At 36.6% G+C, this 27,775-nt stretch overlaps 1 protein-coding gene across 1 annotated transcript; it reads right to left on the bottom strand.

Annotated features, from left to right (window-relative positions):
- Positions 1 to 375: 375 nt before the first annotated feature.
- Positions 376 to 27,285, bottom strand: LOC123308738 (DC-STAMP domain-containing protein 2-like). The gene is made up of 16 exons (XM_044891532.1): positions 26,864 to 27,285; positions 25,201 to 25,351; positions 24,776 to 24,935; positions 21,416 to 21,679; positions 20,431 to 20,644; positions 18,280 to 18,433; positions 17,812 to 17,980; positions 13,897 to 14,061; positions 13,582 to 13,828; positions 13,299 to 13,520; positions 8,185 to 8,521; positions 7,194 to 7,355; positions 3,656 to 3,784; positions 1,691 to 1,861; positions 1,153 to 1,239; positions 376 to 444 (listed from the first exon to the last, which is right to left on the bottom strand). Exons 1-16 carry the CDS (start codon positions 27,283 to 27,285, stop codon positions 376 to 378), a joined length of 3,123 nt encoding a protein of 1,040 aa, XP_044747467.1.
- Positions 27,286 to 27,775: the final 490 nt, after the last annotated feature.

The raw sequence follows: 27,775 nt of genomic DNA, 5'->3' as shown, positions 1-27,775 counted from the left end.
AAAAGTCAATTACATGTTGAAAAGTATATATTTTCTCAATCTGACAATTTGAGCGTGAAGAAAATGTGTAGGAGGACGCCAAACTTGCAAAAAAGTGTAAATTCTCGAGCGCTGTGACTATTTTTCTTATTTTGGCGCTTATGATTCAGGAATAACGGAAAAAATATAATCTGACAGTTTGAGCAAGCCGAAACAATAAAAATTGGCCATAAAGGTCACAAAAATCAGTTTTTTTAAATTATCTCCTTCCCTGGGCTTTAAATTATTTTCGCATTCATTATAAAAGTTGTAGAGTAAAACATTCTCTACAAATTTTGTCCGGAGAAATTTTTTCTACATTTGAACGTTTTTGAGATATATGGCGATGAATGTACATTAGACTGGGTTTTTACATTGACCCTGGCCTTTGGCATTTGTAGCTAATCCCCTCGCCCTTATCGCCCTCTAACTCGAAAAGGATTGAGAGTATGTAAAATTGCTTCAGACGACAATTGTATACAATTTTTTTCTCTACAACTTGAGATCAGATCAAGAAAACTCCTCCTGATTAGAGTCAGATTAATGGGTCAACACGTCTGCAACACCGAGATTAACCATCTGTATGAAAATCTGACACGCTCGAGTATGTAAATGTAATGATTTTTTTTGCACTTTTAAAGTACCGATGTGACCTTGCGTCACGTTCGAATGATCAGTCCCTTGAAAGTAGCTTCCTTTGGGTCCAATTAACATATCCTCTAAAAATCTGACAAGCTCGAAAAAAATTTCTTTTTCACCACTTTCAACCCTTCCGAACGGCCAGCCCCACCACGCAAACTGTCAGATTAACATGAATTTATTATCAGAGACACGTAGGGCATGTACGGTAACTTAATCTGACACGCTCGAGTATGCACAACTGACGATTGTTTTTTACATCTGTGAGACCCTGCAGACGCTTTCCTCACCGCTGAAAGTGCATACATTATAGAACCTTTTTTTCTTTCTACCACTAAATCTTCAAAATCCACTAGGTCTCCACGACGCCCGAGTATATCCCGATTTAGCATCGTCGGCTCCCAAACTATAAGATGAACTACGGCATATCAATCAAGAAACATACGAAAAGTGCTGTATTCTGTCAACTGAAAATTGCAAACCGATAAAACTCACGTGTTCATCGGAAGAATTGGTGGAAGACTCTGGAATATGAGATTTCTTGTTTCTTCTGGATTTTCCAATCAGTTGCTTCACATCATTCTATGAATAGAAAGAAAGGAAATTAATCAGTTTTATCTTTGATTGATTGATACTTCAATCAACGGTTTTATCACTATGCTTTTTTCTTTATTTCAATTGCTAGATGTTATGAATCTCTAGGAGATTTGTTGAAATTATTCATTTCCTAGTAGAGTTAACTATCTCATAGACCAAATTATGTTTTCATTACATCATTCGAGATTCTTTACCCCACTTTCATCGGTCTGAAAAATTTGATCAAAACCAAAACGGAAAAACTTGCAGACTCATCTGGAAATGAAGACGGATTTTTGTTGAAAATCAAACTTCATTACATCCCTCCCACCTAGATAAAAAAATTCAGTCTACGATTAAATAGTGGGTTGAAGACGGATCAATGTCATTGGCGCTACTGTCGAGATCGGATTTGAGTTAAATTTATTAATGTGAAGGAGAATCAACTCAGATTCACCTCGGAAAATTCGGAATCGCTCAAGAATCTCTTTCCGTCAGAGCTACTTTCAGTATCCTTAGGGATATCATTTGAGGAAGATGATTTTCTGGCTTCAGGCTTAACGGAGTGGCTACGTGAGATGAAACTTCCGTGGGAACTTTCGTAAACAGTATTTCTTTCTTCTTTTTCCTGAAAAATGATCCCAAATCAACTGAATAACTTGTAATAAATCGATTATAATTTTTCGGTACATTTTATTTGTAATAGTGGCAATTTTTCTGGAGTCATTGAGCAATTGTCGAATTAAAAACAAAAATAAAATTTGAAATAGTCAATAAACTTAATATAAGATCTTAACAGAGAAGGATGCATATTGAAAAAGCGAGGAAAATCTAGGTCGGTCTGGATTATTTTCCACGAAAATTCTAAATATGACCATAAAGAACTGGGAAATGGTCCATTAAATTTTTAATCGCTCATTGATAGGTGTATACGGGGTGAGCATTTGACTCGTACAAATATTTGAACAGTGGATTCTTGAGGTCAAAAGAAATACTTTTTTCCTATTAAGTTTTTTCCGATTCGGCCTGATGAAAAGATATAGCGATTTCAAGTTGCCATAATGAGCTGTATCACCTATGGAAAAACAAAATTACCTTCAGAATCTTAGAATATCAGGAAGGAGCTTTTTCGAATAAATGTGACGGGAATTGTGCGACGGAAACGGCCATATTGGTCTTCCAAGTTTTAATTTTGAAAGTGGCAGACTTGGAAGTCAAATGATTCTGTTATCTGTGGCCAAATGAACAAAGTGATGTTTTACTTAATTTTGGTTATTTGGATTCTTGAAATTTGCTGGAAATAAGGATTTTCGATATTGTAGCGTGAATAATTCCTAGGTAGGTGATTTTTTCAAGCTGAATATCAGGTATTAATTATGAGTTCCTGAATTTCATGACATATAACAAGGTTATCCCATGACAATAACACTCCATGGGCGTAGGTGATGTCAAGTCATAGACCTTAATACCATTAAGTATCTAGCCAAGCAGTGTTAGGCGGGGTGAATTTCCGCTTTGATTGTCAATTTGAACGAGCTTGAAAAAGCTTCTGGCTTTACGTCAGTGCTTTCCTAATTTTTTTGATTAATCAGAATCAACTGACTATTGAAGTTAGTTTTTTGGAAACTTCATTGTCCTACGTCACTGTTGAAACGGAAATATATGTCGGCCATATTTCTCCTCCATTCCGGTCAAATTGAAATGAGCAATATGCTCCTTCCTGTTATTCTATATTCTAAGTTCAGAATAACTAGTTAAATCTGTGACACTAGTGACACTACACATCTGTGGATCTTCCAAACTGCTTTCAGCCAAAGTATCCGCTTTTCCGAATATCACAGATATTTTTTATTTACATCGAATTACTCGAAAACGGCGCATTATACGAAAAAATATAAAGAATACTTTTATTTTACCTAAAGCTCAAATATTCATTACATAGCAGCCATCTTAGTTTCAAGAGTTGGGTTCTTTGAATTTTTGGTATTTTTATGGTACGTAATGGTCATAATGAGAAAACTGACTTCATCGAATGAATGAAAAACTATATTTCGAAATTCATTTCATTCGATAAAACAGTTCGTCAGAACTAAAAATAACATTTTTTCAGCCTGTATATTTTGAACTGAGCCTACTCGGAAAAAATGGTAAAAAAAGAGTTTCTTTTGATCTCAAGAATCTACTGTTAAGATATTTGTACGAGTCAAAGACTCACTCTGTATGGGCCGGATCGGAAAAAATGGTGTTAAATTGTTTCTTTTGACCTCAATAATCTACTGTTGAAATATATTTATAGGTCAAAGACTCACCTTACATCGGTTAATAGGGCATTAAAATTTTAATGGATAATATTAAATGATGAGGTGTTCTGTTTTGAGTCATAATTTACTAATTTAGGTATTGAACTGATATGAATCCTCACCTCGTCTGGGGAGAACTGAATCAAGGCTTCATCTTCCGTCTGTTCTGGAATTGGTTTCAAATCCTGAACCATGCATAACGACGGATGTTCTACGTATTTTCGTTCGCTTCCCATCGAAGACAATTTTCGCTGAAATAGAAAAGATTGTGAAATTCTCAAGAAAATCTCATCTGATCTTCTTGAATTCGAGTTCATACATTATAAGGTATTACACAAAATGACTTTCTTCTCGTTAAATTTCAAGTATGGGACTATGGAAAGTGAGTCAGGCATCGAAAAAACGAATCAAAACATAAATATGTATATGGTTGGAAAATGGTTCAGTACATCCGAGTCTGATGAGTTGATCAAGACCCATTTTTACGACGATTGTTAGAGGGTTCGGTTAAGAAGAAGATTGAAATGACCATTGTGAGTAATTTAGTCGAATTCTATTGGCGAGTTATTGAACTAATATTTTATTTTTTACACTTGTATCCTATGCCCTTTTCTTTTAGTTGGTATCGAAACGAGACATTTCCTAAAATCATTGAAGTTATCAAATAATGAGAAACATTCGGCATTATTCCTTAGTTTTTATTTTAATTCCCACGAAAAAATCGAATGGGTCAATATGCTAAACAAAACCGTATGGTTGAGTCAGTCATCACGGGATAAATAAGTTTTTCCCCATTGCTTTGCAATAGTTCAGATAGCAAATGATGAAAAATGAGGATCTATTCTAGTAATAATTTTCAATTTTCTCATTTTGGACATTTTGTATAGGTGATTTTTGCTGAAATGTTTTCTTTTGACCAGTTCTATCTTCTGTTAAGAGAGGCTTATTATATCTGGGAATGTAAAGAGCAAGAGGTAAACCGCCGTCTAGGTGGACCGATCAGGTACAACAAAACACCACATTCTGCCACGCTCATTCTGCCAAGCTTTTCGAGACGCAGCGGACCGAACAAAATAGAAACAGCTAGTTGAACGTATAGGGGGAAATCACGATCATCAGCAATGATGGAGCGACTGGAAAGAGAGAGACTTTCTGTTAAAAAAGCCACACCTTCAAATATACCTTCGTATTATAATGAAGAAAATAAATATCGGCTTTCAAGATGCCAGATGGCGCTTGGTTATTGTTAAAACTTCCAAGCATCTACTTGCACATACATACATACATACTTTGCTGTATTCCGTTACCGAGAATAAATCTACAAAAAGACTCAGACGCAAAACTGTCAGTGCGATCAAACTTATAATTTCACAGGGCTACTTGCGATTGTGTGCCCTCCTGTGACTGAAGAGACCCAACCGTGACCTACAGATCCTTCCACACTCCGGGCTTTGATAGTCACCAACCAGATCTGGCCGCCGCTGTATCCTTCTCAAGTCTCCATAATAACTGTGTACCAAAGACCTCCACTGTGATCTGTCTAACGCTAGTTGTTCCCAGTTATGATTGGCATTAACTGATTTTAGGGATTGATGCAGTATAACCTTAAACCGTTTATCTTGGACTCCTGGTTTCCGAGCTCCCTCTTTGTCAGTGAATTCGCCGTACAGAGTTAATTTGGGCAGTCTTGTGTCTTGCATCCGAAGAATGAGGCCGCTCCATATGAGTCGGGCCCTCGTTACTTGAGTCTCAATTGTTATACAACTCGCGCGTTGCAAGACTTCTGCATTCGAAACTTTGTGGAACTATCTAATGTGCATTATTTGTCTTAGATGACGTTGTTGCGTTTGTTCAATCTGTTCAATATGTCGCCTGTAGGACGTCCAGCTTTCGCTTCCGTAAAGAAGCGTTGGGGGACCACTGCTTTGTAAACAGCTGTCTTGGTCTTCAGATTGAGGTCGTGATTTTGAAACACTCTGACCTCTAGCTTCCAGAATGCCCGTGATGCCGAATTGATACGGTTGTGTATTTCCGTATCTAGGTTAGCTTCCCAAGTATTTGAACTGTTCGACCTGTTCTAGGGCTTCATCCTTCAGGCTGATATCTGTTTGAAGGTTTTCTGGCGGACTTACTAGGATTTTGGTTTTGCCAATATTGAGTCTAAGGCCTAAAGCTTCGTATATATGTTTATAGTTGTCCAACATTATCTGTAGATCCTCTGAGTTGCTAGCGATAAGTGCGCATAATCGTCTGCATATTGAAGTTCCGTGATAAAATTTGTACGGGTTTTTGCTCTGAGGCGCTTCAAGTTAAACAGGCCTCCATCAAATCTGAATCTTATTCCAACACCTATTACAGGCATACTCATGTCAGAAATTATCGAGACAGCTATGGCGAAAATATTGAACAGTAGAGGCGCTAACACATAGCCTTGTTCTATTCCAGAGTTGGTTAAGAAATGATCGATTGTAGAGCCATTATTATGCTGTATTCTAGCGGTGTTTTTGGTATGGAGGCTTTTACACACTGCTAATAATTTTTCGGGTACTCCATGGCGTCCTATGATTTTCCATAGCACTCTCCGATTCACCGAGTCGAAAGCCTTACTAAAATCAATGAAGGCTGTGTAAATCCTTGATTGCTGTTCACGGGCCTTCTCTTGCAGCTATCGCAGTGTAAAAATAAGGTCCACCGTACCTCTATTGGGTTGAAAGCCGCACAATTCGAAAGAATTTTACCGGCCATACTAAGCAACGATATGCCCTTGTAATTGTTGCAATTAGACGTATCGCCTTTGTTCTTATAGAGCCTATAGAGGTTGATAAGTAAAGCGTCTCTGAAATCTTGTGGCACATCTCCTTGTTCCCAGATCTTGAGGAATAGTGTTAGGAGACTATTGTCAATTTCTTCATCTAGGGCTTTGAATATCTCTGCTGGAACGGCGTCTAGACCTGGTGACTTATCATTTTTTATATTTTTTATATTTTTAATCGCACTTATGATTTCCGACATTGATATTTCGTCATCAAGCGATGTCATCGGACTATACGCGGGAAGCAGGTCTAAAATGGATAAATCCGAGTAGTTATTTTGATTCGAGACCTGAGGGTAATGGTCCTTCCATCTTTCGAGAATTTTTCTATCATCGGTTAGGATAACTCCATGAGCATCTCTTAAAGGAAAGTTAGCTTTTCTGTTTGGATCAAAAACAGTTCTAATAGTTTCGAAAAAGCGTCTGTCGTCATGGTTATCGACGCAAGCTTGTATTTCTATAGCTTTTTCCCTCCACCAGCTATCCTTGATCTTTCTTATTTCTATTCTGAGAAGTTTTTAACAAGGTGAGAGTTGGGTTACTGAGCAAAATTATGGCCAAATTATCTGCTTTTTTTCGATTTAAAATGGTGTAAAATGTTGGCTCTCTGAATGATGCTACGTTGGCCAGTTTAATATAGGACGATAACGATGGTTGATATTTACATCAGCAGGAACAGATTTAATCTATTCAATCTTTTGCTTTTGGTGATAATATCCTACGCTACCTAGAACTTGTTCCTATGTCCTATGGAATAATAATTGTGGATTTGTTGAACATTTTTGAGAGTATGAATATTTTATAGTTTCTAGACTACTTGAGCTGGGTGAGAACCCAATGAAACTCACTTTCAGTTCATCTATGAGTAGTTTAGAAGGTGTTTCCTCCACTGTATCTAGAGTTAGGCAGGAACAACTTTCATCCTCCAAATGTTGATCTTCAATCTGTTGTTGGAAACTGCTGGCAGCGGACGAGGTTTCAAGTTCATCTTTGATATCGGTTTCTTTCTCCTGAAATTTTATGTTAATGACTCGATTACTGTATTTTTTTGTAGTTCTGAGAAAATTAAATAATTGTGAGTGTACGTTGATGGAAATTAGGAAGGTAGAAAAAATCAGCAAATCTTAGCTAATGCCAACGTTTCGCAACATATATTGTCGCTTCTTCAGGGCTAAAAAAATACAGATTGTCGTGAATAAAAACGAAAAACGACAACACACACAGAAGAAAACAAATCAATATGAATATAATAAAATAGACAATTGCAGAGTCACGATCCGCACTGAGACACACTTACCAAAGCCAAATTATGCTTTCAAAAAATAGATGGTACAAGAAGAGACAGCAAACAGCGATACATTGAAAAACGTATTGTCTAGTAGCGCGTTCGACATCACTTCAACCGTCGAATGAAATTTGTTAACTGAAAGAGACATAATTCAAATGGACATACACAGTGTCACCCACATATGTCCCACTATCAGGTAACAGACCGAACCCCTTATCGTTTTCTGGTTTTGAAAATTTCCAAAACGTTCTCATATATGGAACTCAAATTCTGAGTGTCCACTCTAGTATATTAACTGTCTCGTTCAGTCTTATTATGTCTATTTTATTATATTCATGTTGATTTGTTTCCTTCTGTGTGCGTTGTCGTTTTTATTCACGACAATCTGTATTTTTTTAGCCCCGAAGAAGAAACAATATTTGTTGCGAAACGTTGGCATTAGCTAAGATTTGCTGAATTTTTCCACCTTCCTAATTCCCATGAACGTACACATACATGATGTTGAGAGGAAGTGAGCTTTTAAGTATTAAATAATTGCTCTTCGACATTACCACTTTGATCGAAGAAGACGATGCATCTGGAAATTGCGTCCCTTCATCTCTGTCATCCAGTCCAGCTGTTTTCAAGCTGTACAGCTCTATTTCCTCATCGAAATATTGCATGCTCACATAATCGGGCGAGCTCTGCTTTTCAATGTCCCTAGAATATTCTGTTCTGTAGTCACTGATGATGGATGGCGCTTTTTCGGTTTCCTGGTAACTGTAAGAGTACTCGTCGGTCGATCCCTCCGTCTCTTCCGTTGGTTCATCAGTGGTCATTCCAGAATCGAACCCTCCAGTGTCTACTGTCGATTTGGAGGGGATGGCTTGATCTTCATCTGAGGAATCTCTGTGAGAATATTCAAAGGTTAATATTTTCTTATTTGAGTGAGCGCAGCAATAATTTATTGGTAACTATTGAATAAATTTTGCATTTTTTATATCTTTACTGACACTTTTGTATCAACTTTCATTACCGAAATATAATAACTGATAAAGGAACTGCAACACCTAGAAGGAGCTGTTTAAATTTAAAATTTTTTTTCGTGAAACATGGATAGTGGAGCAAGGAGTAAACGATCCAAATTTGAAAAAAAAACCGTGAAGGTTTTTTACAATAATTATTTTTTGTTACTTAAATATTATCGTAGGTTTTTGCTAATTTTTTAAATTTCACGACAAAGCAGCTGTTGGAGGAGATCTAATGTCGATGTTTAGTTGTTATAAAAATGCCTAGAGCACGTGTACGCGGAATTTATCGCCAGCTAAGTTAATTTGAAAGAGGTCAAATTATTGGTCTATGGGAGGCGGGGTTGTCATTTCGAGAAATCGCTAACCGTACGAACAGAAATCCAACTATTGTTGTGAGATGTTGTCAAGCGTGGTTTGATAATGCCCAAAATCGAAGAAGAGTAGGCACCGGACGTCGAAGGGGCACAAATGAAGTTCAAGAACGGCGACGTCTGGACCTTATGGCCATTAGAGACCGATTTGCCATAACTCGATCTTTGGCTGATCAGTGGTTAGGAGAACAAGGGCATCCTGTAACTGTTCGAACGGTTTACCGCCGTATAAGGTCTTTTGGACTGCAGCATTTTACCGACCCCATCTTGTGTTACCTCTTACGGTTGAGGAAAGACGGCAACAATTACAGTGGTGCAGAGAACGACAACATCTTGTTCATATTATTAATCTGTCTGTTACAACTGGTGAGTTTCCAAATGCTTTAAAAAAATCTGTTGTCGTACCAATTCATAAAAAGGGGAATTTAAATGAAATAACCAACTATCGACCAATATCAATTCTTAGTATCATTTCTAAAGTTTTTGAGCAAGTTGTTTTCAAAAGTATGATGTCTTATTTGAGTAAATTCAATGTTCTAGATAAAGCTCAGCACGGTTTCAGAGTTGGCCGCTCTACGCAAACAGCCGCACTCAGGTTCGTGGAGTCAGTTTATGATTGCTTGGATTCAAATTTGCATGTTTCAGGGATTATTTTCGATCTTTCATGCGCCTTTGATACTTTATCTTTTCAGTTTATCATTGATAAATGTTACAACTTAGGCTTTAGGGGAATTTTTTCAGATTGGTTGCGTAGTTTTCTCCATCACAGAACTATGTCAGTAAAAAATGACAAATGTTATTCCAAAGAATTCAATATGAATATGGGTGTTCCACAGGGTTCCGTTTTGTTGTTTATAAACGACTTGCCTCCCCATTTATCCTGCTTATTGCTCATATTATTCGCTGATGACACGTCTGTCATCATCGCGGCTCGAAGTTGTGATGAGCTCCAGAGTGCTTGTGAAAAAATTATGGCTGAATTCATATCATGGTGTCGTCGTAACAATTTGATTGTAAATATAGGCAAAACATCCTGCCTGTATTTCGGTTTGACAAACTATGAAAAAGGATTCTTGAAAATAGATTGTCTGGGTACAACTATAATTCCATCAGATTGTACTAAATTCCTTGGGATCCATATGGATAGAAGTCTTAATTGGTCAACTCATGTTGACGTTTTATGCAGAAAAATAAATAGTTCTTATTTCGCTATAAATAGACTTAGAAGTGCCTTACCACCTAGTTCTCTTATTGATGTTTATTACAGCCTTGTTTACTGTCACATGTCCTATAATGTTTTGCTCTGGGCAGACTGTAGTTCCTTCTATAGAGTGTTTGTTGCACCAGAAAAGAGTTAAGCCGGGTCCAGACTATGTAACAAAACAGGTTATAAAGCAAAGTTATAAAACTTGATAGAGAAATTCAATTCAAAAAGTTATATAACACAATGTGATACAACATTTTTCTTGCTATATAGCAAATTTTATGTTATCCGTTGGGTGTCGGTAAAGATCAAAGAAAGTAATATAACTTTGTTATAAACAACTTGTCCACACTAGTGTTATTAAACATTTACTGCAGCGCCAATCTTTCTTTTACTGGTGTTGCATCTCGAAATGTCGTGTCTTTTTTGTCTATTTTATGGCCGATTTGATTTATTAGGTATTCGAAATCAGAACTTATCATCCCTAGGAAATTTTTAAAACTACCATCACATTTAATGTCCCCTGTCAATGGGTCTATGTCATCCATTGCTAGATCCTTCAAAAGAGTTGTTCCACTAGAATGTTCCCCTAGCTCTCAACGATGAGATTTCACTCGTCTACATAAAATTGCACAAGCTGCTGCTGCCAAAATGACATCCTCTACGTTTGAGGACATTTTCAATGTCCTACAGATGCCACTGCTTCCAGTTGAGCACTTTTGTTTAGTTTTATTTTGTTACATAGTCTGGATGTCTCTGCTTTTTTATAACAAGTTATATAACAAAGTTGTATAACACATTTGTTGTATAACTTTGTTAATAAAATGTTTTGTTACATAGTCTGAACCCGGCTTTATACTCTGATTTTTGATATGAACTATCGAGCATGCAAACCTGTATTTATTGCCAATAGGTTACTGTCACTGCCATGTATCTATATATTAAAATGTTTCATATTCGCGAAGGATAATGAGACTACTTGGAAAAAATGTGGTAGTTCGCATGAACATAAAACTCGCAATACACAGGTGCTTCTGTTTCCTAAACATCGGACTCACAGTTTCGAACGTTCTCCAATGTATCAGAGCATTAAATTGTTCAATCATTTGCCTCCTTATTTCAAATCTTTGAACAAACGAACATTCAAAAAACAAATCAAGGAGTTGTTAGTAAAAAAATGCTTTTTTAACAACTTAGTAATTGAATTGTATGGTATTTCGACTTATCCTATACACATTGTTGTGTCCCAAAGGATTAATAAAATTATTCTATTATATTGGAATGGCATCAGGTCGTCTTTTCTGATGAATCTCGATTTTTCTTGGGTGCACATGATGGCCGAAGAAGGGTAAGACAACGTCGAGGAGAAAGACGTGAACCTCATTTTGATGTTGAGCGTCATGTACACCGGACAGTAGGCGATATGGTATGGGGTGCTATTGCACATGGAAGTAGGTCACCTTTAGTCTTTATTCGATGTAACATGACAGCGCTGCGTTACCTTAAAGAAATAGTGGAGCCTTAACCTTAATCCAATATTTCAGCAAAATAATGCTCGACCTCATGTTGCCAGAGTTAGTTCAAGCTTTTTTGAAGCGACCCATGTGAATCTTTTGCATGGCCGCCCAGATCCCACGATCTTACGCCCATAGAGCATGTTTGGGACATCATGGGTAGAAGGCTTCGGAATTTACCCCAGTTCTCACGGACTTTGGTGCTCTGAGGCATGAAGTACAGGGTGGGCAAATTTCGATGTTTTAGCACTACAGCTTTTAAACCAGTGGAGATAGACAAAATCTGATACCCCATTTTCGGTTTCTTTTTCTGAGAAACTAATAAGAGTAGTAGTAGTATTTTTGGCCACCTTCTTTTGTTTTCGAGTTATAAGCGAAAATTGGAAAAATGGCGATTTCGAAATAAATTTATATCTCCGCTTATACTGATGATAGAGCTCTGAAATTGAAACATTATACAGGCACTTTTTTGAGTAGAATCCAGTGGCGTGCTTGCCTTTTTAGCAGGATGTTTAATTACGGAGCTATGACCCAAAGTTATGTTTTTTTTAAATGGGAACACTAGATTTCTGTGCAATTTTTTGAATGCTTAATTTTTACTGATTTCAAAAATATATAACATCGTATGGTATGTATCAATATAAATAATAAAAAATGGTCAAAAACCTTTTTTCTCAATATTTCTATGGTTTCAACTTAAACGCCATTTTTCCAATTTTCACTTATAAATCGAAAACAAAAGAAGGTGGACAAAAATGACTACTATACTCTTGTTAGTTGTTCAGAAAAAAAGAACGAGAATGGGGTATCAGATTTTGTCTATCTCCACTGGTTTAAAAGCTGTAGTGCTAAAACATCGAAATTTGCCCACCCTGTACAGGTAGCTTGAGATGGTATCCCTCAAGAAGAAATAGACCATCTTCTTTCGTCAATGCCAAAACGTGTTGTGGAGTGTAGAGATAACCGAGGTGGCCAACTACATTATTAACAAATTTAATAAAAACATTTGTGAACCCTTCGTTATTTTTCTTCAAATTTAAATCATTTACTGATTGGTATACTATCTTTGTTTTACCAAAAAAAAAAATTTAAAATTTCAACAGCTCCTTCTAGGTGTTGCAGTTTCTTTGTCAGTTAGTATATTTGATGAGCGGACCTGAATTCTAAATAGCACTTCCTGAACCGTCTTCTCTCTTCTACGATCATTTTCGGTACTTTTGTAACATTAATTGCTATTAGTTGTGGCAAAACTGGCAACGGGGTTATGACATTAACGACATTTCATGAGTACCAACCTTACTCCGTTCTAGTTACAAAAATTATGTCCTGGACAACCGAGTGCCAAAATAAAAGTGAATAGAGTACAGCTGAAGTCTCGCAGTAGTCTCAAGGTATACAATAGGCATTGCTTCCAAATTCGAAAATTTCAGAATTGGTGGCAATAAGCAAAAGTAAAATGCAAACCGATTCTTTTCACTTTATTTCTGTTATTTCTGTCCTATTTAACTTGAAGTTGGCAGCCGGTTGAATGCAGTTTGCAAAAAAATAAGGAGAGCAAGTTCATACCTTTCTTCACTGAAATCAGACATATCACCATAATCGATAGGTGAAAGACAAACCGTGCACACATTTTCCAAATCTTCGAAGCACTGCTTGCAGTACATTGCGGTACAACCTGGCCTCTGACATTTTATTGCAGTCTCCTTGTCCGATTTCCTGAACACTTCCCCACACAATAAGCAGGCTTGTTGTTTATCCGATCCAAGAAACAACAATAAACATTTGTTGCTGCAAAATTATTCCCGAAAGTTCAGTTTATTCATCGTTGACTCCCCAATGAAGAACTCACTTCGTTTTTGATCTCAAGTATTCAAGGCATGTCACTTTCGTAATTTTCTCGCTACCCAATACTTTCCTTCTCAGTTGTCTTCTAGCAAACTTCAGGAAAGAAGCTCTGGATCTCAGGATATGATTGTATAACCAGACGGCTCTTTCTTTCGCTCTTCTTGGATAGTAGTAACAAAGTATCCAGTTCCTCCAACGCAAACCGTATGGCTCGAAGATTGTTAGGAGTAGGCATAATGCCAAAATGGATGCTGTTAAATGAAATATCGCAATGAGATTATTCTATATTTCTACGATTTCTGTTCCTCGAATGACTCACCTATTTGGACGTATCTATCGAAATCCGGTGGAATAGGAATGGGTAAACAGGGAACGGTATCTATTTCGAGGCTTATTCCCAGAGGCTGGAAGGATTTCACGACAGCTTTGAGGAGATCGGCCAGAAAACCCTCCCCAGCTATGTGGACGGTGGGTATGTTCGGTGCTTGAAAAACAGACATGAATTTAAGATGTCTAAAACACTGGTGTGTGTACAGTGACTCTATCAAACACAGTGGCGACAATTGGAAATTCAGCAAGAATATGGCGGCTTAGAAGCTCAGATTTCAATGCTATGATCTCTAATTCGGAATGCGGATTGGCTCACGTCGCGTCACGTGACCAAATCCGCCATATTCTTGCTAAAACGATGAAAAACGACACCACAATTGTCGCCACTGTCTCGTTAGAGTCACTGTAGTGTGTGCACTTGTCACTTTTTGCAAGCATCTACATTTCAGACAATAGGGGATATGGGATCAGTTTCATGGCGGCGCCACCATGTCATTTGCTTCGTTCTGTCCTTGTTCTACCAAAGGAAGTCCAATGATACTCCCTCGTTTTATTTTGTTTTGCGTTGATATCGAATATCGATCAACGAGTGAAAAAAATGAACTGGTCCATTTTGTCAGCTGTTAAGGATTATTTGTGATTTACAGTTTAATTTTCGTTGTAAAACCAAATCTGTCAATATTTCAACACTATCGAATAAGGGTATTTACTATTCTTCTTCAAGATGATTTCCGTTTGACAAATTGAATTCGTGAGGGGGGTTATTCAATATGATTTTAAAAAAACACAGTTGACGGAAAGGGAATTTTTACTGTATCTACTCATGCAAAATATTTGAAGAACAGACTCGAATAGATGGATGTATTTCTGATTCTCGATACATGCTCGCAATTCACATTACGTATTTCCAATACAGTTTTTTGAAATATTGCTGAAGTTGCCATAAAACTTAGTTATATCCGTCCCGAATGTTCGTTCATCTGATTTGGTTCTACCTCAAATTCCAACAACATCGAATTAGCTGTAGTTCTTGATTGTCCATACAGAAAACAGAACTTACTGAACGACATGTTGAATAAATTAATGTTCTATACCCTTTCTCGAGAGTTATACAAATTCACACAATAATAATCGTTTATAAATACAACATATTCGTATAATATTCAAATCATTTTCAAATACCAATTGACAATGCTCTGTCCATAGAAATAGGGACATGGACTGAGCAATGTCAGCATGAAAATGTCTTTTTTATAGAAAGAGAGAAATGATCGTCGGTCATTAACCTCTGTCTCTTTTTTGTTCACAAGAAGGTGAGTGTGGACCAATCAAAATTCTAGAAAAAGACAACTGCATGCCCGACGTGCGTTTCTCTCTGTCACTTTTTTTGACCGTATTTCATGCATAGATATAAAGGGAAGGCACAGTCCATGTCTCTATGTCTATGGCTCTGTCAAATTCTAAACAGCGCTACCTACAGTGGGAAAAACGAAACTGATCCCATATCCCCACGAAATTCAAAACAAAATCGAATCAGTGAATACACCAGAGTTTTAGACATCTTACATGAATTACATAAATTACAACTCCTAGAAAGACCCACACAATGTTTTCGAAATATCTAGAGGCTTCTCTAAATGATCATATTATGCGAGTAAAATAATATACTTTATCCACGATTGTGAAAAGATTATTGGTTAAAATCTTATCTCATTTTCAATAATATAAGGAGAGTCATCGCGTTGGCCTATCAGAAGATTATGGAAAAATAATCATAATTTTGGGACGAAAATTTGCATGTTGGAATTTTCAACAATGAACTTTCCTCTGTGCTTTCAGGAAGTGACAGAATAATCGGACAGTTAGGAAAGGTTCTTCTTCCTTATTTCAAGTTTTTCCTCGATAATTCTGAAAATTTTAATTTTAGATACCTACACGGTTTATCATTATGGAAACTAAGTAAAATCAACGGAAACAATAACCAATATAGGTTTCAACTTGATGAATTCGATTTGTCCAACTAAATGATCTTTCCATAAACACCCTTTACGTTTTCGGTCAAAACAGCAAATAACAGTGATATAATACTTCATAATATTTTTTTTTTATTTATATACCAAGAGCGAAAAACTATCTATTATAATCGAGGCTGTAAATTGATAGACGAGGCTAGCAAGCGGGTGAGACTATACATCTAACAGTAGCAAAAAAGAAACACTTTTTTTCTTCAACTTTTTTTTCCGATTCGACTTGGTTTAAAAGATACAGGCTGTTAAAAAAATCATGAGAAATGTTATTTTTAGGTCTATCTCATAAACGGTTTCATTGAGTGAAATGTAATTCGGACTATGGTTTTTCATTTATTTGATGAATCCTTTCCGAACACAAGATATCACCCACGTCTTCCAGTTTTCTCATTATGACCATTACGTACCATAAAAATACCAAAAATTCAAAGAACCCAACTCTTGCAACCAAATTGGACGCTATCTAATGAATATTTGAACGATTTGTAAAATAAAAGTATTCTTCATATTTTCTCGTATAATGCGCCGTTTTCGAGTAATTTGATATTAAAAAATTGAAAAGTATCTGTCAAATTGGAAAAATTGGGTACTTTGGCTGAATACAACTCTGTTCGAAAGATCCACAGATGTGTAATGTCAAAGATTTAGCTAGTTAATCTGAAAAAATTTTGTTTTTCCATAGGTTGCACAGTTCATTATGAAAAATTAGAATGGCTATATCATCTTTTCATCAGAACCGAATCGGAAAAAATTGTAGAATAAAAAAAGTGTTTCTTTTGACCTCAAGAATCTGTTAATCAGTTAAAATACTTGTACGAGCCAAGACTAACCCTGAATAGACAGTTTTTTGCCGATATTTCATTTTTTAGTCGACCCCACATACCTTTATAAAAGATGGCGTCTTCTGGTTACTGTATTTGCAAACTCCCTCAGCTTCAGCTGTGGAGTATTGTTACTGATATCCATATCGCAATCACTATCCATTCTTGACTACGACTACAATGAACACTAACGTTTAATTAAAATAGGTATCGTAGAGAATGGGACCAGTGATTCAAGTTTTTACGATACCTATTATATTTTGATTACAAAACATGGACGAGAACAGAACAAAACTAACGTTTAAACCAGTTACCTAATTTACTCGTAAAATAAATACGTTTTCGGAAAGAATTAACTTGACAAAGCAAATGATAGTTATTGACAAAGGCACTCAAAGGTAATTCATAGAATTCTGTATTCCCGAATTTATTCAATCTCCCCTCTATCTAGTATTGGTATCTTTGGGAAGAACAGCCAGACGAAAATAGTTTGCGGACGAAAAGTGTATACGGACGAAAAGAGTATACGGACGAAAAGTGTATGCGGACGTGAAGCAAGTCGATTTTCCGTTAGGAAATTAGTTGTTAGAATGTTTAGGTCGAGGAAGATTTTTTTGAAAAAACCTCCCCAGTAGTAGGTTGTTTCCGGTATAACCGGAGTTGCAGATGTCTCAAAATATTTTAGCACAACATCCATATTTTCAGCCAACAATTATGATCAGTTTTCCGTAACTGACGCGGTGAATTACCTGTAGATGTAGGTATTCATTTTAATATCTCAATATTCATACGGCAACGTCTGACATTTCACAACCGTATTTCTATTATTGGAGTCGGAGTCGGCTCCTAGTCGCTCTTATATGTCTTTTCTCTGCCTGGGTCATAGATATCTATGAGAGACCAGTGGATAAGAACTCATAAATCACAAGTGATTGATGAATGACTGGTGAAAAATCAGTGGATCATGTCTCATCAATCACGAGTGATTTATGATTCTCAAGGAAATTAATAAATAATGATTACATTATGCAACGGTCGTGGATAAAATTGATTCACCTTGAACCTTGGATTGAAATTTTCCATATTTTCGGATCAGATTCATTATCCAGAATAAAGAATAATCAATTGCCATGTGCGTTCCAATTTTCAGTGCAGTAGACATCAATAATCCCAAACCCTCTGCTAGCTGCTTCTGCTCTTTGGATAGTAAGCGTATTGATTGTATCTGAAATTATTCATTTAGTACAAAAAAATGGTAAATTTTTCATTGAAAGCTAAATTTCACATTAACGAAGAATTGAATCATAGAAATTCTTCTTAGTCCAAATCATCTGAGAAGTGATCAGTAAATGAAATCTCTTATATTTGCATTGTTTTGAGTTTTTTTTCATTTCAATTCATCTCAGTCGTCAACAGAGATTGTTGTGAGATTTTTGCTGTTCTCCAAGACCAATTTCATTCATCCGATATCAATTCGCAGATTTCGAATTTTACGGTTTATTCATTCAAGAAATTACTAATTACTGTTATGTACTTCTTCCTTTCTCTATGGTTAAGTGGAAATATTGTTTCTCTTTCCATTTCAGCTCTCCTCAGATCTATATCAACCAAATTTTTGGTCAAAAACTTATTGTCAAATCTTTCCTTCGTTAAAAATTGGTGTCTGTAATTCACAACTCTGAAATAAATAATGCCGAATCAATGCTAATACAAACTCTTTCCTAAACTCAAAGTTATTTGAATCTCAACAATAGCAAAATTTCATGAAAGGAGAACGAGAGAATGCACACATTAAGCATTTCGAGACTAAATACATGATTGGTCCCTTCTATTAAAGGAGATATTTTTTTACTATATAAAATGGCATGAGTTCGTCATCATCTGTACGGACGAATGTTTCATACATGGTTTTTAGTGAAGTTGAGGAATTGAGTAATAATAAATAATAAAGACTAGTAGATTGGATATACTAGTGTTTTCAAAGGTGAGGTTATACCAAAATCCTGGTAAGTCCGCCAGAAAGCCTTTAGCACACAGGTATCAGCATGGAGGATGAAAATTTAGGACAGGTCGATCAGTTCAAATACTTGGGAAGCTTCATAAATACTAGGGCTAACCTGGACACGGAAATACACAACCGTATCAATTCGGCATCACGTGCATTCTGGATGCTTAAGGACAGAGTGTTTCAAAAGCACGACTTCAATCTGACATTAAGACAGCTGTTCACAAAAAGCAGTAGTCCTCCAAACACTTCTTCACGGAAGCCCTACAGGCTACATATTAAACAGCTTGAACACATACAACAAAGTCATCAAAGACAAATAATGCACATCAGATGGTTCCACAAAGTTTCAAATGCAAAAGTCTTGCAGCGCGCGAGTTGTATAACAATTGAGACTCAACGAGGTCCCGACTCAGATGGAGTGGCTACATTCTGAGGATGCAAGACACAAGACTCCCCAAAATAGGTCTGACGAATTGACAGAGGGAGCTCGGAAACCAGGAGGCCAGTATAAGCGGTTAAGGTTTAAAGATATACTGCATGAATCCCTAAAATAAGTTAATGTCAATCATAACTGGGAACAACTAGCGTTAAACAGGTCACAGTGGAGGTCTATGGTGCACAGTTATATATTATGGAGACTCGAGAAGAATACAGCGGTGGCCAGAATGCCAGATCTGGTTGGTGACTATCCATGCCCTGAGTGTGGAAGGATCTGTAGGTCACGGTTGGGTATCTTCAGTCAAAGGAGGGCACACAATCGCAACTAGCCCTAAGAAATTATAAATCTGTTCGCACCGTTTTTTTGTCTTTTTGTAGACTCATTCCCGGTAACGGGATACAGCAATGAATGAGTGAATGAATGAATGAATCCACAGAGTTATTAATAGTTGGTACAAATTGATTGGAAGCAACCGTATAAAATGTCCCCCTACGAACCAAACCTTACTTTTTTTTTGCATGCCCTGAGTGTGGAAGGATCTGTAGGTCACGCTCTTCAGTCACAGGAGGGCACACAATCGCAAGTAACCCTAATAATTTATAAGTTTGATCTTTTGTTTTTGAGTCTTTTTGTTGATTTATTCTCGGTAACGGGATACAGCAAGTGTGAAAAAATTTGAGTATAATTTTAAAAAAACAATAATTAAATACGTCTAACGTCTGGTCTATTTCTATCTATTTCTTGTTCAAAGTTATAGGTGCATATTATGCTTAACCGACGTAAAAAAAAAGTGAAAATACGGTAGCAATGGAAGCTCTTAGTCGATGAACAATATTTCAAGCCCTTTCAATAAAGTTTATCCATTTTTCTACTCTGTTTTCATGCGATAAAACAATTATTTTAAATGACCCACAGTACAATTATTCTGATAGTCTGGGTCTGGGGTATCCATCTTGTCCGCCATCTTGAATATTTGATTTAATCTATTTGTGGTGACATGATTTATTTTGATAAGTTCTACTTTCTGCCAGAAAAACTCACCTTCGAAAACACCCTCTATATGTTTCATAATTTATAATATCCAAGACAAATGTTAAAGGAATTTTATTTTTGCTATGTTTTCTTATTTGCTGTATCATGATCAATGACCACAATATCTACCCAAAATGCCTAAGAGATTATTTAGGAGGGTGTACTGCTATTGTTGGGTTTCAATGGTGATTTTTACCTGGAAATGAGAAAAATAAAGAACAAGCTTGCTGCACAATTGAAGAACTCGAAAACAGAGGCAATTCCTTTTGTTCTCGTCTTGACTTCACCCACAATGCTACTCGCTATTTCTCTCATACTCTTGGAGGACTTCGATTCAAAATGGTAAGAGTGGGAGAATTTGATCCTCACATAAAACATCGTTTTCACATGTCGAATGAATATTTTCAGTTCTGAAAAAAAAAAGTTTCTTTCGAAAGAAGTTACGTCGCATTTCGAATTGCAGAAAGTTGGCAGGTCATTTTCATTTGTAATATGATAATGAACTGCATGCTACTATATGTTTTGTCAGTTTATGAGAGATTTTAGAGATCATTTTCATTCCGGATATTCGAGAAGATGCTCGGGAAATGAGGAAATTATGAGAATTTCCACGACTACTTCATATTTACCAATTAACCTCTACTAGTGGTGGCACAGCCTCATTTGTGGAGGCTGTGGTACTAGTGTTTAGATTTTCTACTAGTTGGAAAGGTTTCGGAACACATTCAGTTGAATCCAGGTTTATAAAATTTCCAGAAAGTGATTCATTCCATGTTGGAAAATTTTTCATCTTTTCAAATATTCGGAATGAAAGTGATGTTCAAAGTCTCTCATATTAGTAATAATAATGAGGTTTATTCTTTGAAATCTACAAGGTAGTCACAATTTTAATGTCTGAATAATAAACCTAAGAAAATCCACTAAAGGCAAAGCCTGTGTTATTTAATAAGCTGACACAATTTAGGAGCATAAAATTCATTATCATATTATCAATGAAATGACCTGCCATCTAGACCAAACGGTTACAGAGCTGCCATTCAATTCCATCGAATTTTGCCCACCCTGTACTTCCAAATTATCCATTTTTGAAGCTTATAGGCAACCAACCGTACGTATGACCGCTACATTTGCTGCAGAACATGCAGAATCAGGATTGAAATTAATTATATTGCCTTACTCACTTCTCATCACAACTCCTATTATCGAATCACTGAGGAAATCCACCAGTAAACAAATGAGATCGAAGGGTTTCACTATGTAGCAGACACTCTCTAGGAGATATCCAATAGAACATGTCCAGCTGAAGAATGGACCCAAAGATGCTTGGCAATCTGTGATCGCACCTTCGAACACTCTCTCACATCTTTGATAAGGAGTACCCAATTCTTTATTGCAGAGGTTTAATATCCTTCCAAGGAACTGGAAAACTGATTTAATCACCCCAACTGAAAAGATGATACAAAAATTATTGCAACATCATAAGAAAATTCTTTGTATGTAAAAGCATGAAAACCATGAAACTTCATTACAAGTTTTCTATTTCCATCTATTAAACTGTTCTTTTTTTGAGACTGGTACCAATTTATTTCTGCCAGTTGGAAGTTGGTGGATTATATGATTGCTGTTATTGATTATTGTGTTACCTTTTTCGAGATACTGAATACATTTGTAAACTCGGGTTTTGACCTTCGATAGTTATCGCCGATATTAACCTTTGATGGTAGAGAACCTAGTCTCCGACTAGAAGCCACTGGGGTAGGCTTCCTACTATTTCTCCTATGGCCTATAAACAATAGCTGACAATTGACGATCGAGAACTCCGAGGAAAAGCCGGTACAATATTATACCAGGAAATATTGAAAAATTCTTAGCCTATTATAGAAGCAAACAAAATTTTAATGTCAAAATATTTTATTATTCAACATATTCTCCTCTTAATTGGATACATTTATTACAGCGAACCTGCAACGTCTCCAGACCTCTTAAGAAAATGTTTCTTCTTGCTCCGCAAATCAGACCTCCACAACTTTTATGACCTCCTCGTTGGAAGAAAATTTACTACCTTTTAAACTTTTTTTCAGTTGAGAAAAGAGATGATAGTCGGATGGAGCCAAATCTAGTGAATGAGGAAAGTGTTCTAGTACTTCAAACCCTAAATCACGAATTTTTTGCATGGCAACATGAGATTTGTGTGCAGGGGCGTTGATCTGCAAAAACAAAACACCTTTGGATAGCTTTCCGCGTCTTTTCTCTTAAATGTTTTCCCGTAGAGTGGTCAGTACTGTTGAATAGTAATCTCCGGTTATTGTTCTACCCTCATCCAAAAAAGCAATCATGGCAATCCCAAAAAACTGAAGTAAGAACTTTTCCAGCAGATTTTTGGACACGAAAATTCTGAGGTCTTGGAGAACCAGAGTGCGCCATTCCATCGATTGTTGCTTTGTTTCTGGATCGTAGAAATGTACCCAAGTCGCATCCATAGCAACAATTCGGTTCAAGAAGTCGACATCGTTTTCAAATCGAGCACAGATCGAACGCGATGCTTCTACCCTTGCACGCTTTTGGTCAATATTCAAACATTTGGGGATCCATTTTGCAGCAATTTTTCTCATGCCCAAATTGACGTGAACTATATGATGGACGCATTCGTATGAAAATTCAGTGTTTCAGATATCCGTTTCAGCTCAATTCGACGGTCTTATAAAATCATATCATGAACTGTATCGATATTTTCGAGGACCGACACAGAAACTGGCCTTCCCGATCGATAATCATCTTCAATGGAACATTTACCTCTTTTGAAGCTTGCAGTCCAATTTTTCACGGTCGCATACGAAAGAAATTGATCACCAAGAATATTAAACATATCTTCGTAAATCTGCTTACCTCTTAACCCTTTTAAATACTGGTAGGTACTTGATAATGGCTGGATACTCCAATTTTTCGATTTTAACAATTTCCATGGACATCTTTTTTCTTTCAATTCATTGCGTAACTCTGGTTAACTTTTTTGGCCTCAAACTTCCCACTGACACATCTAATGAGTTATTGTTCGTTGCTATGGTAACGCTATATTTTTTTATGCACTGAGGTACGTAGCGTGAGCATTGAACTCTAATAGAACTTCTTGTAGAGTTTAATGCGCGTGAGTCGTATATATAGCTTAGAATTATCTTTGAAATATACCTTGTAGTAGAATATAATGCTGAAATTATGGGGGAACGCCTCAAATGTTTTTTTATGGCTTTTATTTTCTCTCTCCCTAGAATTAATTCCGGTCTGGATTCTGAAGAGAAAAATGGCTCTTCAGTTCTCATGCTTCAAAAGCGCTATCTAAGCAGGGGCTGACACAAAAATTATATGTGAGACACACCTAATGAGTCACCCCTTGATTTTTTTCACAACTATATTCATCCATACCCTGTAGATGTCGCTTTAATTTTGCCAGAACCAGCATTAACTTTATTTAGTGCCAAAAAATAGTTATTAACATGATCGGATCTTTATGCTTGAAAATCAATTCATGAAAACTGTATCTTTTGTAGCCAAGCCTCGTTTGGCGAGTGCAACACCTTTCTGGATAGTGACAGTACAGCAGTCATCAATTGGAAGAAGGGAAAATAATCTCCTAACCAAAGATTATAGAGTGGAAAGATGGGAAACGAACCTCCTGTGTTTCAAATGTGTTACTAAGACCCTAAGACTGGTTTAAATTTGAGGGGCCATTTGCAGAAACATATTTGAAATTTGGTAAAAATTCTGATGGTCATTTTGATCATAGAGGTTCTGAATGTTTTGATTCTTGTACCGCTTTTTTTTCATATAGCTTCTTATAGTTGCTGGTTGCTAGTTGAAAAATGTATTCGTCTAATTTCATTGGTGAAACCGAAGAATCTCGTTCGAAAATTATTGCATAGTGAAGAACTGTGGTTCAAATAGAATGGATTTTCCGAAATTACTTTTACTTAGGAAAATGGAAATGTAAGTATTTGAACTGGTAGTATGTGACTCGGTCATTCATTGATTTTTATTTTTTGTGTCCCGAAGTGGATAGAATTTTCAGCGCGTCAAGACAATAACTTGAGCAAACACTACACATGTGCAGTGAACATTTTGCTGTAAGTAAATTGAGAACTGTATGCAGGAATCATCCCTTGTAAATTTTGTATAAACTGTAAATAAATATATAGCATATCCGACAGTGTAATTCACTGATATCAATTGATCCCAAATAATGTTAAGATGAAAAATAACATCCTGATCACAAAACAAAACCATACTTTCATTTTGTCGCTCAGGATCTTTTTTTTTCTGGACATAACAAAGGTGATATTGTTTTTGGTACTAGAGATATGAGGGCGTTTCCTATCCTCGGCCTCTATCGGTCTATAATCTTTGTCCTATCGTCAGCGTTTCTCCCATTTTCATTTGTATGTAATTTTATAAATAGTCACTTTCTTCTTTTTGCGTTATCAAAAATGATTCATCCAAACTCGAAAATTCGATTTGGAAGTGAGTCTAGTTGAATAAATTATACCTACTGATAGCCATGATCACCCTCTTTATCTTAATCAGTATCTCCTTTATCTTCTTTATTACTTCTTTGACTGCTTTAACTACGGACTTTAGTGCCTCCTTGATTGCTACGAAAGGTTTTTTAATCACATCTAGGATTTGTCTAACAGCAGATTTCAACTGCTCCTGAAAAAAGCTAGTTTGTATTGAAGCGGCTTTCACAGGCGGTTATTAGATGTGAATATTAGAAGTTTTCGGGTTTTCTAGCCGTTTATCATTCCTCTCCCAATACCTAAAATACAGGGAAGAAAAACAAAAAAATTTCGTGATTGCAACGAATAAAGGTGAAAAGAATTTTCGAAGTTATGTTTCGGAGCCTACATATAAGACTTCATTCTAGCACTTTCCATACAGAACCGGAGGTTATTTTAATCATCTCATTTTCATTTACCTGTCCGCAAGCCAAAGATTCGCTCATTATACCCATATTGTTCAAAGTATTTTTGGCAGGTCCAGTTATGGTAAGAATCAGGGCATATGCTATGAGAGCTTGTCTTCCTCTTTTGGAAAAGAATTGCGGCAGCGTTAGGAAAACAATACATCTGAAAATTTCAAATTTCATTCAGAAAATTTGTTGTCGAATATCGGTGTATTATCAGATTTTATTTTCATGTTATGATAATGATTTATCAGATCGCTTTCCAAATTACATTTTTTCACTTTTTTTGTGCTCAATTTTCCAAAGAAATGTACCGTTGATAAAAAATTTTGGAACCCTCATGAGAACAACAAAAATGCATTGTTCAGTTTGAGGAAGCTGTAGACATGCACACTTCGATGTAGCAGTTTTTCCCTATGTCGAGGCTTCGTTCCAGATTTGTACCGAAATTAACGGCCATTAAAGAGTTTTGTATCGTGACATTAAGGGGTCCTTGAAAGGTTTCAAATTGAGTTTGCAGGTTTTTGAAATAGTCAGATTGCGATTCCTGAAACTGTCCTTTACTCAAGTACCTGTATTTTCCTCTCTGAATATATGAAATGTGCCATCATGAAAATTTTACTTTTCTGAACCTTGGACTCCATTCAAAGGTTTCAGGAGAGTTTGTTGTCATATTGGAGAGTTTGTTGTCATATTGGAGATCTGAATCTCGCTATGTTCTGCAATATGTCACTAGCACCCACAATTTGAAACCTTCCTTATGTCCGTTTTCACCAACGATCCCTAAACAAGCACCTATCTAAGTATTCCTTAGTTTTACGCAGTACCTATAACCCTCAACCCTTCGTTTTCTTGACTCTGATGAGACATTGGAGTTGAATTTTCAACCCTTAACTTTTCATTGAAATATCCCATGAATTTGTTTTTATATCTCTCTATAGATGGCGTTTGAAGATGATAACAAGGTTTTTTTTTTAATAACTCCCTTCCTGTACCTCTAATCGTTTCTGTATCTATTATGAAAGTTGTAGATAATAAAATTCTATACAACTTTTGTCTGAAGCAATTTCACATACTTTTAACCGTTTTCGAGTTAGAGGGCGATAAGGGCGACGAGCTTAGCCATGCGAAAGGACAAGGTCAATGTAGAAACCCAGTCTGATATTAATCCCATATATCTCAGAAACGTTTGGCTCTACAGCTTTTGTAATGAATGCGAAAACAATTTGAAGCCCATGAGAGGAGATAATTCAAAAAAACTGATTTTCGTGATCTGTATGACCAATTTTTATTGTTTTGGCTTGCTGAAACTGTCAGATTATATTTTTTCCGCGCTCGAGAATGTATAAGTGAAGTAGGTAAGTAGGTTTGGCGTCTTCCACACATTTTCGTCAAGATTGAATTGTCAGATTAAGAGAATGTATACTTTTCAACATGTAATTAACCACATATATCTCAATCTGACACGCTCGAGTATGTACAATAATTTTTTTACTATTCAGACAGGCTGTCCAAGACAATTTCCCCTATATATAGGTCTAATTTTGGTATAGGTACTACAGGGTCCCCTTATATTAATCTGACTCGCTCGAGTCAGAATTTCGAATTTGCCACTTGGGCTCCCCAACTATAATCAAAAAGTAGGTGGGAACCGAATGAGTATTAGTTCACTCACCTGATGTTCTGACTGAAAGCTAATCCGATAGTCAGGATACATCCCAGAAAGCAACATATCAGGGTAGCTACGGTAAGTCTCACATTCAATTGCACGGAGAGAAATACGAACAACAAATAGGTCAGTAAATAACCACCGAAAAAACCCAATAGACTCTTCAGAACATAATTCTCAAAACTTCCATATCTCCTCAACCTATAGAAAAACCTTTCGACGAAGGTCTTCTTCAAGAAATTCGAATTAATGAGGCAATTGTTGAGTCGTCTCTTGCACTCTATCCACAAGTGACTGAGTTTCAATCTCCAACCATATTTTGGTTTTTCTTTCCTTGAAATTGCGGCGGCTGCATTTTTTTCGGCTATTACTTTCTGGTTGATCCTATTTAGTTTGGATGTGTATAACACCAAACGAAAAAATGCCATGGGCTCACAAGAATTGACAGTTAATTACTTAAAAAGCTGTCAACGAGAGGTAACTAAGGATATTTTATTATACAGGTGCTCCTAAAATTGAGGCGATAGGAGACGCCCTCATATCCCGATACGTTGTTGTAATTCAGAAATGATCAATTGAAATGAGTATCAGATTAGTCAGTTCCATAATTTCAGAAATGGTCATTTGAAATTCAGCTTCTTGCTATTATTATTATTATTATTATGACTTTAGCCTTGCGGCTGTCACACTCCTCTCCAGAAGAAAATTCACTTATCCCAGATATTGAAAGGATTTAGCTCTGTTAGAGCCCTTTCCAGGTTTTCGGGCTCGTGGTGGTGGTCGGGTCCGGGTCGCTCCTCAGCTCCCTGTTGTCGGTTGGATTCCTGCTCCACCCGCACTTCCTGTCGGAGCAGACGGTGTTCCTCTGAATTTCCCATGTACTTGCGTACAGTTCTCGCCGTTCCCAGCAGTACCGCC

This window comes from Coccinella septempunctata, chromosome 2 (genome assembly GCF_907165205.1).
Source record: "Coccinella septempunctata chromosome 2, icCocSept1.1, whole genome shotgun sequence".
Classification (NCBI taxonomy): Eukaryota; Metazoa; Arthropoda; class Insecta; order Coleoptera; family Coccinellidae; genus Coccinella; species Coccinella septempunctata.
The sequence above is the reverse complement of the archived record's forward strand: the minus strand, read 5'-3'. Positions and strand labels throughout refer to the sequence as shown.

What these genes read in the sequence shown, in the direction of transcription:
- LOC123308738 (XM_044891532.1), bottom strand. Translation starts at nt 27,285, where the DNA reads ATGGCATTTTTTCGTTTGGTGTTATACACATCCAAACTAAATAGGATC. An exon ending in GAGGGTGATCATGGCTATCA is followed by an intron (nt 21,680 to 24,775) that starts GTAGGTATAATT and finishes TCATCTTTTCAG; the next exon opens with TTGGGGTGATTAAATCAGTT. An exon ending in AAAGGAAGAAGTACATAACA is followed by an intron (nt 17,981 to 18,279) that starts GTAATTAGTAAT and finishes GAATAATTTCAG; the next exon opens with ATACAATCAATACGCTTACT.